Source organism: Coturnix japonica, chromosome 6 (genome assembly GCF_054131305.1).
Source record: "Coturnix japonica strain WE chromosome 6, WE-NBRP24, whole genome shotgun sequence".
NCBI lineage: Eukaryota > Metazoa > Chordata > Aves > Galliformes > Phasianidae > Coturnix > Coturnix japonica.
Window position 1 is genome coordinate 22,906,621 of NC_140668.1, and position 12,495 is coordinate 22,919,115.

Below are 12,495 nucleotides of genomic sequence, written 5' to 3' on the forward strand. Positions count from 1 at the left end.
CTCAATATGGATGACCTAAATATTGTCATTCCAGAGGCAGCAATATGCAGCATCCTCCTCTCTTGTGACAGCTGCTTTGCTGAAGAAGCAGAGGACATATGGTTCCTGCAACAGGTCCCATACCATCACTGTCTTAAAACATGAGGAGGAACAACACAAACCTGCCTTCATTCATCATGTCCTCCAGTTGCACTGATGGATGTAACTGCTGTCCCTCTCTCTTCCCAGTTACAGAGTTGAGGCTCTGCATCTAATAGTCTCCTCTCTCTCTCTCTCACAACTGAGACAAAATTCTGTCTCAGTTAGCTCTGTGTAGCTCTGCTACACAGGAAGCTCGAATCCTGGGGGTTGGACTCGATGATCTCTAAGGTCCCTTCCAACCCGCACAAGACTATGATACTATGATATAATGAAAATATCACTGTTATGCAAAACCAAGCACTGCCTGAATTTCCTTGTGGGTTTGCTCCTCACTGCTTATTCATGCGGCCCTGCAGACTGCTCCGGGACATGGCGCTGTGGGACAAGTGGCATACAACGGTACTTGGGCAATGTGAGCAATGTGAGTGACTGCAAATTCCTTTGCAAAGCATGATCTGCAGGGAAGACGGGAAAAGATGTCTCAGACGCAGAAAGTTTTCTTCCTGTCCCGGATGCAGAGAAGCACTTGCCTTCCTTGGCATCCATAGAGTTGCTCTATGTGGCAGGGAGCTGGGAAGAAAACGTATCCCTTGTAAAATGTAACAGCCCTTAGGGACCTTTCCCTACCAGCTTCAGGATGGGGCAGCTCAGAAGGCATTTCACCAGGCTCTTTGCTCAGTCTTGTTTGAAAGAACTGCAAGCCACTGTGAAACCCTGTGCTTATTGCCAAGAGGATACTGGCATACTATCATATCTGTGCACCAGCTCTGCAAGTGTTTTAGGGCACCTGGCTTGCAGCAAGGCTCTTTCCTTCCCTTGCCAGCGCCAAAAGCTCTGCAGCTCTGCACACCTGTGCAGCCCCCAAACCTTCAGTGGCTTAACCAAGTTGGAAGTGCCTGCATCACAGCACACATTTCTACAGAAAACAATGATGAAAGAACAGCACCCAGCCTTTAGCTGCCCTCTCTTTCGTGTTTTCTAAGTGAGAAGCAATAAAATCTGATTTACGTCATTAAAACCAGCAGATGTGACAGATGCAGGCAGACAGTAAATCAGCTGGCCGAAGAGAGGCTGCATTCTGCTGCCTGCTTGGAGAGGAACCACGCTACTAGAGAATAGGGTGAGTGCCTAGGCCATGCTGACAAGGTGTCTGCAGGGCTGCACTTACCACTGCCCACTGTGCAGGCAAGACGCCATGCTGTTGTTTTGCCACTTTGCACTGGCCACACTCCAGTTGTTTATTTGGGTTAGGAAGAGGCATCCCATCGTGCTAGAAAAGAGCATTCTCCCCATTTATGGTGAATGTGTAAATGAACAGCAGCTGCCTCTGCCCTCCTGTTGCTCAGCATCCACAGGAAGTCTTTGTCAGAAGGGAACAGTGAGCAAATGTCGGTGCTGTGCTGGACCCTTACTGATGTAAAAGCAAACCTGGAGCTGGGCAGATACTGATTTCAGAAGCAGCATCACAGTTTGGGCATCACAAAGTCAAACCAGCAGAACATCTTGCTCTTCTCTCAGGCTACAGCTCAGCTCCCTGCCCTGAACAACTGTCCTTTCCCAGCATATTGGTCCCACCTCCATTATGCCATTATGTGCTCCCCACACCCATCGAGCTACAGGGCTGCACGGCACTGAGTTAGTGCCTGGGATCTCACCAGGAGATTATGGTTCCTCCCAGTGAATCCTACAGAACTGTGCATCCCTCACCAGGGACAAGGGCAGCAGGAGGTAAAAAAGTAAGGGTTGTAAATGAGCAGTCACAAGGAGACATCGGGTATCTTCATCGGTCTGCTTAGTTACCTGGAAGTAAATAGTTGTTATGTGAACACCACCCTGAATTCTGGACCCGGTACCACCTACACAAACTGCAGCTAATTTCATTCAACAGTTTTCCAGCACTCAAATATCTAGTTTGGAAAAGGCGGCCTCCTCCAGTCTTTTGGGAAAAGACAAGTGGTAACAAACAACATACATTCCTCGATTTCCTCCTCACCAGCAGGACTGACATCTCACAAGCAGGAGAATAAAGACCCTCAGACAGGCAGGGCTGTCAGGTGTGAGACTGAGCATAGATGAAATGATTATCCAGGTTGAAGTATGGCTTTTGGCTCCTTTTCGTTAGACAAATGCAACCGGGTGCTTGCTGCACTTGTTAGTCCCCAAAGCTTTCATCTCCATCACACTGAATGAATGGCTAGAACACAACAATGAGTCCTCTCACATCCTTTTTGTGTATTTATCTCATTTGTATTAATAGCACTCTTTCTATTATCAGAGAGGTCAGATCCCTACTAACTTTATTTCCAGATGGTATTTTGAGCCTGATGTCACAGCGGGAAGTTATACAAATTCTCCTGAAGCAAATTACCTAAGGAATCAAACAGTTCCACTTTTACTCATGAAAATGAGCTTCTGTAGCCTAAAGAAATAGGTTCTGTTCCTCGTCTGAGCCTGCCTTGGTAGGGCGCCTTGCTCCCACACCTCTGCATCACTGTGGGACCTCTTCCTTCCATTTGTTTGAAAAGCCCACCCATCTGCCTCTCTGCTTCTGGACACAGAGTCCTGTTAGCACACTTTGAAAACACAGAGATCAACCAGAAAAAAGAAGTAAAACACTGTGACTTCGCCAGCACATGAACCATTACCTGGGATGCAGGACTTGATTTTGGGGAGTGCAGGGGAGGACAAGCCTCCTTGGGATGTCAAAGGGGCAGCGACTCACAGAAGCATGTAACTGCAGTCCCACAGCCAGCATATGGACATGGCCATCTCCCAGCGGCGCTGGCTCCACGACATCCCGTAAAGAAGCACGGGGCTCTGTGGGACCCACTTGACACTCACCGTGGTTTCGTCTTCATGGAGCACCTGGTCGTAGCCACTCAGCGCCACGCAGAAAATGATCGCCGTGACGTCCTCAAAGCAGTGGATCCACTTCTTGCGTTCCGACCGCTGCCCTCCGACATCGAAGAGCCTGCGGCACAGGACAGGGCCATCAGCACTTGCTTGCTGTGGGGTGAGGGAACCTTCAGCTGTTTGGGTATTTTCCTGACAAACTGTTCCTGGAAGGCTCCAAACACAGAGCAAGAGGTTGATAGCCTCTGGCTTGGTTTCTCTGCTGGCTGTCATCATGACCACCAATACATGGAGCTTACCGTATATGATCAACTCATTCTGGAGAAAAGATTTGGCCAATATTGGTCTGTTTATGAGACATGGGGCCAATCTCACCTCACAAAGAGGTACTGGCAGTGTTAGAAGAAGTTAGCACAACCTCCAGTCTTAAAAAGAGAGATATACAAACAGGAATGCGAGTATGAGACTATTTACAAACCTATGGTGCTGCTGTCTCCCAGAAATGCCTCATCACCAACTTCCTTGGCATGTGCAGCTGGAGACTCACCTGAAGTGGAGGTTTTTGAATGTGAAGTGGGTTTCTACGATGCCAGTTGTTTTGACCCTGGTTCGAAGGATGTCCTGCTCCGTGGGCTGGTAGTCTGCAGCTCCGATTCGATCTAAGCTGTCCAGGTAGCTAAGGTAGAAAAGAAAACAATCAGATAAGAACAAGGCTCCATCAGTCTTTTCCAATCTCAGATAAATCCATCAGCTTCCTATTAATCGTTTTCAATCTTATTTTCATGGCTGAAAGTATTGTGGTTAAAGATGAAAACTCTCCTATTCTGGGGGGAAAAAAACACCAAACAAACAAACAAAAAACCCAACATGAACCAAACCCACAATCCCAACTACAAAATCTGATAGCAGACCAAAAGCAGGAAATTAAGTGTTCATTCACTGTAAGATCTGATTGCAATCTGTGAAAATACATTGTTTTAATATTACTTGCTGGTTTTATTCCCAGAGGAAAAGTTCCACGCTGGAACTTTGAGCATTAAGTCCTACCGTTTGGTGTGGAATATTGTAGACAGTGCCCGACAGCTGTGCCCATACGAGCATGATGAATTTTTTCACCCACATTCAAGCTGATTTTTCCAAACAACCCAAGACAATGAAATACAGTTTACAAGGAAGCAAGGAATTTGATTTGGAACACAAGTCAATGTGAATGACAAGCACCCAGTGGCGTCACGCAGTGAAGTCTTTTCCACCACTGTTGAGTTGAACACAGACACTGAATGGTGGTGATGGGATGATGGTTGGAATAAATGCTCAATGTGCTCCTTTCCAAACCTCATGATTCTATGATTATATGGTTCCTAGAAGGGGACAGGTGTGCATTACAAAGCCTGGCTTCCTACCTCCACCTCCAGGAGCTGCCATCTTGTGTCTGTGAGATGCACTGTGCCTATAGCAAAGCAGGTCTGCCCATGAGCAGATTTGCCCTTTGGATCTCTGGTTTTTGGGCAGCCTGAGTGTTACCCAGCATTAAGAGGACCCGCTAAGTATGAGTTTAGAGGGAGTGGAGGTTTTATCGCTCATTTTTGCTGAAGATTTGCAGTCACCCAAAGAAAAGTAAATAAGGAAAGTTTTTTTACTGTGCCTTTTTTCAAGCATTTAAAGAGACTGTGGTTTCATGACAGATGCTCTCTTAACAATCTCGTGATGGGCTCTGGATAGATGAATGGGGCTTCATTGGCTTGTTGCTGAAATGAGCTCCTTTGCTGTGATGGCCAAGGCCATGATCACTCATCTACTCACAGCTGGCTGTCAGCTTCTGTTATTTAAGAGACAGCTGCATTCCTTTAGGCATCCCCACAGACCCAGAAGCTCTGCAGCATTTTATTCAGAGACTCAAGCTTCCCCTGTCCTCCAGAACAAGACCTGAAATGCTAAGGGGTAGAGAGAGGAGCTGTAAGAGAGTAGGGATGGTGTTTCCTCCTGCAGGTGCCCTGCAGACCCTGATCTCTTCCTCCATCTCCATTTTCTGTAGATTCCTATGATTCAATTCCATTTTAAGGCTTTTCTGATTAATTATTCCTGCCTTTCAGACACTCCTTTTGTGCTGAGAGTGCAGTGGATGAAGAGCTGCTGCTGGCCGAAGGGCTCAGCATTGCAGCAGTGCTGAGTGGTTCTTTCCTGTAATGACATGTGACAATTTGCTCGTGTCCCCCCCAGGCCTCAAGCTACACAATGGGGCTGCAGGTGGCCCTCACTGCCCCCACAGCAGTGGCCATGGACAGCAGCACACACGCAGCTGCCAGCCTGGCCCCTCAGCACTGACTAAGCTTTGGTTGTGATGCTGTGAATGAACCAGCTCTGAGGTTTTCCTTGCCCACCTTGTGCATGCAGCCACACAGCCTCAGGTGCCTCCATCCACCCACTGTGTGCTGGGGAAATGGGCTGGTGGGATGGGATACAGCCTCTAGAGGGGGAAGGACAATTGCAGTAGAGGGAGGAGAGTTGTGAAGAATCCATCCCACCCCAGACTTGGGTACCTCCATGGGAAACTGGGCTGGGAGAGCCTTTCCAGTGAGCAGCACTCATGTGCAGGCTGCAGGGTGATGCTTCCCAGCACAATGGCAGAGATCTCAGACTGCTCAGGCCTCATCCTACCTGGCTGTGGGTGAGCTGAGTGCTGGAGGCTGGCAGCATGGGGTCACTGACATGAAACACACCCAGCCCTGGGCTCCTGCCCCCAACTCTCTGCTCACCTTTTCCATTAACTCCTCTCCATCTCTTTCCTCATTTCTAGTCTTTTCCAGCATTCTGTTTTTCAGTGCCTGAAATTATTTCAGTTTCCTGGATCTGCAGCTCTCCTGGTAGTCCTGATGAAGATTGGCTATCAGTTTATATGAGGTTATACAATATTTTCAGCATTGTTTTTGAGGCTGCATTCCAAAACTATTTACTCTTCTGGGTGCTCTCACCAGGAATCTCTCCCATCCCAGGTTGCAGCATGTTGTTTCCCCAGACTTGATTGCTGTGCTAGGCTCCATCAGCACCAGACCTGTGCTCCCCATGTTACTCAGCACTGGGTGGCAGTGCCCCTGTGCGCCCCTTGAGCTGCCAATCTCAGGTCTAACTGTTGCTGGAGACAATTAGTTGTCGCAACCGACTGGCTTCATGACACATAATCCTCTCTGAAGGCAGCATGTGTTTAATTAGCAAAAATAAGAGCACTTGGGAGGCTGTGGAGTGAGCGCTTTGCTCTCCCCTCCCCACATCATCCTTGTTGCTTTGTGCTGGCATCAGAGCATCGTCTGCTTCCAGGCTCGAGGGTTCTGCAAACTGGAGTGGAAGTGTATTTGAAATGACACATTGGCTCCTACTTGCCACCCATGTTGCCCAGACTTTACAGGGGTTAAGAAAACTGTAGAAAGGTTAGGAGGCTTTTGCATACATGAATCCCCCTTTAACACTTGTGCTCCTAAGCTCAGCAGTTCCATTACTGCTTATATCTCTTAACTGAAATGCTTTGTTTTGAAGCAGATTGCAAGTTTCTGAGTCACTCGGTTGATCAGACTTGGGGAGGTAAAGCCCAGCTACATAACACTGCCAAAACAAAATGCACAAGGAACAGCATTTCCATAAGACGGAGAGAAACAGGTGAGTCTGACGCTATGAAAGGCTCTACAAGGACTAGGATGATGCTGACTTTCCTCACATGGTAGTGTTGAAAATGGAGTAAATAAAGTAAATAGCACATGGTTGCAGCACTGCTGGTGCCAGAGAAGTTGCTGCAGGAGCCCCCCTCTGGGAACACAGTGGTGGTAGCACACACACACAGCCCTGAGACAAGGCCCTTCCCAGGCACACAGCCCACAGAACCCCCCTAGGTTCTGTGCCAGAAGCTCTGTTGGCTGCTGTCCACAATGGAGAAGTGCAGCTGAGGTCCCCAGCTGTGGTCACAGCTGGATGCCTGTGGCATGGCTTACACACATGTACCCATGGGTTAAGGTCACTGGCAAGAAAATAGTTAAAGCTCTGTTCATTTAAATGTGCTTGCTTAGGGTGGATGTGGGGACACCAGGGTGGAAAAGCAGAAGAGCAAGCCTGGAAATGGCAGTACCTTATCAGATTTTCCTTCATGGCGCTGGACTGTGAGTGAAGGGCCATGGGTGGGATATACCCAAGCACTGCAGCACTGGCTTGGGTTGCACTGGAGGGAAAGGCAGAGCACCATGTGTCAGAGAGCTGAGTCACTGCCAGGTTATTTTCTGCTTCTCGTACAGAAGTGCTCAAAGGTGAGCTCTGACACGTGTATTGGTAGCTGCTGGCAAACACTGGCTCTTCAATCAAGGTTAATGATTAAACCTGTCATGAGCAGGATTCATCTCTCTCTGGATGCTCTTGGGAAGAAGGCCCAGCCAGCTGGTTGTGCTGTGCTCGTGGATGAAAAAGGGCATTTCTAATGTGTGTTATCTGCTTCTGGCACTAGGTTGTACCTAACTTCTTCCTTCTGTGCTGGCAAACCAGCAACAAAATGTTTATTTGGCATTGAACCGTTTAATATTTAGTAACTGCAGAGGAAGGAGCCAGATGAACAGCACCAGGCTTGGGGGGTGTCAGTGTAGTAAACTCGTAGCATCTTCCACCAGGAGAGGAAATTTGTGTGGGTGCTGCTTCCAGAAGGTGTGATATGGAGACACAGCTGCCCAGGCACCACAGGGCTCCTCCTGCAGACAGCATGCCCGGCCCTTGCTGCGGAGCAAGGGTAGAAAACCCCAGAGCCCACAGTCAGAGCCCAGCAGCACACACAGGGCTGATGTAACACATCTTAAATAACCATCAGTTATGAAATGCTTGAAACGTAGCCAGGCAGTTGTATTGTGTCCCTTCAGCAATCGATAACACCTCAGTGCAGGAAACACAGCGCTCACACGTGTACAGATATGATGTCCTCTTGGGGAAAGCAACAGCATGTAGAAAGGTGCAATGCTTGCCTGTGCTGATAGAAGAACCAGGTGGGCAGGGTAAGGGGCTGCAGAGGGGAAACAATTTGGTTTGGGTTGGAAAGGACCTTAAAACCCACCCAGTTCCAACCTTCTGCCATGGGCTTGCTGCCCCCATCAGCTCAGGCTACCAGGGCCCCATCCATGGCCTTGGGCACCTCCAGGATGAGGCTCCCATAGCTCTTTGGGCAGCAGTGCCAGGGCCTCACCTGTGATGTTGGCTGGCTGTTGGCAGCAGCAGTGATGGTCACCTGGACGACACTGTGGGGTGTTTTCCTGCATGAGCTCTAGGTGCTCACCAGAACCCCTTGGGAAATGAGGAGGAGGTTCCCTGCAGTTAAAAGGATGTTGCCAAATCTTGACAGGAGGGATGCTGTGCTGCAATGCCTTTTTTTAACCCACACTGATCGCTGAAGTCAAAAACACAAAGATAGGGCAAGTGTGCCATACTCCTCATAGCTTCCAGTGCTTTGTGGATAATGGGATTTTAAAGAGAAGGGTGATACCTTCTTGTTTATTAGCCATTGTGGATGGCTCAAAATCTTTCCTGTATTGGGGACCTGGACATAATACTCCAGGTGGGACCTCAGAAGGACAGAGTAGAGAGGGACAATCCCCTCCCTAACCCTGTTGGCCAGAGACTTCTCTAAGTACTTTTTAAAGCCACATAAATTCCTAGCAGCCACATCTGCAACAAGGAATTTCACAGCTCAGCTACTCTGCACTTACAAAACTGCCTCCTTCTGTTTTATTAAATTGCTGTGTCAGAGTTTAACACCAACTGTACAGGAACAGCTGTTGTCTGTCTCCTCTCCTCTTGTTTCTGTAGATGCATCCCCTGCTGAGCACCCCTGCTCTGGCTGGGAGAGGTTCCTTGTCCAGAGTCAGGAAATCCCTTCCAGACTTCATCATACCATGAGGAGGGTTCCTGATCTCCTACACCCTGTCTGAGATGGGAAAAGGATGAAAACACAACTGCATGATCTATATGTAAGCATCTGCTTTACAGTCCCTTAATATGATGCAGCCCTGTGGACAAGCCTGAGTCCCTGGAATGAGCAAATGGACAAACCACAACAGCTTGCTCACCACTGCCCCAGCCCCTGGCAACCTCACAAGCTAATCACTCTAACACTGGAAAGTGAACAGCTGTGAGCACAGATGAAACCAGACATTCCCCTTTTGACCAGCCACTGGTCAGAGTGATGTGAAGGAAGGCCCAAGACTTCTATTTGAACTTGTGGCAGCAGGGAAAGCAACGTTAACATCTTCATTTCTAAGCAGGAAGAAAAAAAATAGAGCTGTAGCATTTTTGCAGTGCAAGGTGTGTGCCTGCGGTGGGGATGGCCCTGGTGAGGGATTTAGGTCCAACACAGAGGGAAGCATTAGTTAATGAGATCTGAGCTCCTGTATCAAGCAGAGGATGTCTCTAGTGGGGTGACTGTAATTATGCAGTGGGGTGGGCTCCGCCGGATGAAGCTGCCTTCAGTCCTGGGTCTGCTTTAAACATCCACAGTGATCTGGGGGAAGGTGGGAGCTGGCGATGGGGTGGAATCATGCTGGAAGATCCTCTCATGCTGTAGCAAGCTATAGGACTTCTCCTTTCAAACTCCAAAGAAGCTTCCCTGCCAGGAACTGCAGGTACTGCAATGAGTCAGTGCTGTGCTGTGAACAGGGAAAACTTAGGGGTCTGCCCTCAGCTGTGCACTGGGGATGTGTTTGTTACCCCAGACAGAGGGGTTCTCCTGAGCATGTGAGACCCCTGCTTTAAACAGGGACCTTCTGATGCTTCTCAGCAGCTGTCAGCTTGTGGCTCCCCTGAGAACAGCTCTGCCTGTGGGACTGCGGCATTTTGGTTTCACTCCAGGCTGCATCCAGAAGCAGAGACATGTCAGGAAAATCTGTGGAGTTTCCCATCCTGTTACACAGCATTCAGACAGGCAGCTGTGAGGAGATAATCCCTGTTTGTGTCTCACAACAGCTTGCTGCTTCCTCCTGTGCTGTCACCTGGGCCATGCTGCTGACTGAACACCTTTCCTCTCCTAGTAGCAAGCAGCCTCGGTTCGACCCACTATTGCAGCTTCCAGCCACCACACAGCCACCCCAGCAGTGCTCCATGTCACCCTGAAGCCTCCATGGGGGCAAGCTGACCCCATCTTCACATGAAGGTGTGTCAGGGCCATAGATGTGACAACTGGAGCATACCATTATGGGACGGCCCAGCTGAGCCAGTGGGGTGGATACCTCCCTGCCTACAGCAGGCCTTGTAATGGTGAGAGGCAATGGCTTTAATGGCCTCAGAATGAGAGTTACGGGTTGGGTGTTAGTAACATTTTTTTCTCTGGAAGAGCAGTGAGGCACTGACACAGCTGCCCAGGGAGGGGGGGATTCACCATCCCTGCAGGTGTCCAAGAATCATGGAGATGAGGCACTGTGGGACATGGCAGAGGGCATAGGGCAGATCGCTGCAAGACTTGTGAGCTGACCCAGGAGTGCTTTGCTTCCCCTAGGAGCACAGAGACAGCTCTGAGCAGTGTGAGGGCTGGAAAACATCAGGAATCCTTCCAGACAATGCAGACACCACGGCCAATAAAAAACTGGTGTTGAGCTTCCTCTTGGCTGCAGAGGAGGAGGAGAGCATCGGGAGCAGATGGCCCATCAGCAAGAGCATTGCCTCAGCCCAGCCTGCATTCTACACTCACTGCATCTCCATTTCTGCCAAGCATGATCAGTGCAACCCAGCTTCCCGCCTGAGCAGGGAGGTATTATTCATCACACTTGGTTTATGAGGAATTCAAGTATTGAGAGAATGGATAACTTCACTGACGACACAACAGGAAGCTTGTGGCAGCACTTGGAAGTTGGTTTGGGTTTCCTAAATCACAGTCAGAAGCTTTAATCACAAGACCTTATTGCGCTGAGTTTTGTAACGAGTGATGACCTTCCATGCTTTTTACTGTGATGTTGCCCATGTAGGAGCACATACTACAGAACCAATAGAAATTTGCTGGTCTATTATAGGAAAGAATCATACAATCATGCAATCACTGAATCATAGAATGGCTCATGGAAGGTAAGGGACCTCAAGGATCATTAGGTTCCAACCCCACTCCAGCAGGCAGGGTTGCCAACTGCTAAATCAAGTACTTAGACCAGGCTGCCCCGGGCCCTATCCAACCTGGCTTTGAACACCTCTGGGCAGCTGTTCCAGCACCTCACCACCTTATCAGCGAAAAAAAATTCCCCTTGACACGTAATCTAAATCTTCCCTACTTTAGTTTAAATTATTCTCCCTTTTTCTGTTACTGTCTATCCATGTAAAAAGTTGTTTTCTGTATCCATGTAAAAAGCTGTTTTCTGGACCTATACACAGTAATCCAGCTGGGGCCTCACAAGGGTAAAATAGATGGGGACAACCACCTTCCCTTTAAACTAGGAACGAAGGGGGAAGGGGGCAAAATAAGGGCTACTGGGGTTGAACGGTGCATTCGAGGGATTGTACCAAACTCTGTGGGCAAAGATTGCAGAGTGCAAAAGGAGGGCGTAGGGCAGGGGGATGCTGGGGATGCCACTGTTCTAGTGGATCCTGGATCGCTTATGAAGGTGGTGAGACGGACAGCCCGGCTGAAGTGCCTTTATACTAATGCACGGAGCCTGAGTAACAAGCAGGAGGAACTGGAAACTGTGATGCACTCTGAAAATTATGACATTGTTGCTATCACAGAAACATGGTGGGATGACTCCCACAATTGGGATACTACCATCGATGGCTATAGGCTCTTTAGGAGAGATAGGCGAGGTAGGAAGGGTGGGGGAGTCGCCCTTTATGTCAGAGATTGGATAAACTGTGAGGAGCTCCCCATGAGAAACAGTCAAGAACAGGTTGAGAGCCTGTGGGTTAGGATTAGAGATGGGACTAATAAAGGTCAGCTGGTATTAGGGGTATACTACAGGCCACCTGATCAAGGGGAGGCTGCTGACGAGGCTTTCTTGCTCCAGATGCGTGAGGCGTCTGGCTCACGGGCTCTTGTCCTGGTGGGGGACTTCAACCATCCTGACATCTGTTGGGAAAACCACATGGCGAGCTGCAAGAGCTCCAGAAGGCTCTTGGAATCCATTGATGATAGCTTTCTGGTTCAGGTATTGGACAGACCGACCAGAGGTCAAGCGTTGCTGGACCTGCTGCTCACCAACGCTGAGGAGATCATCAAAGGCGTCAAGGTTGGAGGCTGCCTGGGCTCCAGCGATCATGCCTTGGTTCAGTTTGTGATCTCAAGCGATGTGGGCCTGGCAAAGAGCAGGACCAGGATGCTCAACTTTAGAAGAGCAGACTTCAAGCTACTCAATGGAATGCTGGCCAAGATCCCCTGGCGCGCTGCCCTCAAAGATAAGGACGTTGAGGAGAGCTGGCTACTGTTCAAGGATGCCCTCCTGGCAGCACAAGAGGTCTCCATTCCCCTGATTAAGAAAGTGGGCAGGAGAGGTAGAAAACCGGCATGGCTCA

General features: G+C 49.1%; 1 protein-coding gene across 3 annotated transcripts in view; it reads right to left on the reverse strand.

Annotated features, from left to right (window-relative positions):
- The window catches only part of GNAO1 (G protein subunit alpha o1), a 114,941-nt gene that overhangs the window by 13,705 nt on the left and 88,741 nt on the right, over window positions 1-12,495 (reverse strand). For all 3 annotated transcript variants that reach the window (XM_015873859.3, XM_085551646.1, XM_015873858.3), the window contains exons 5-6: window positions 3,542-3,670; window positions 2,983-3,112 (exon numbers count right to left, since the gene is read on the reverse strand). In XM_015873859.3, the coding sequence (XP_015729345.2) occupies window positions 2,983-3,112; window positions 3,542-3,670 (259 nt within the window). The remainder of the gene's footprint in view (window positions 1-2,982; window positions 3,113-3,541; window positions 3,671-12,495) is intronic.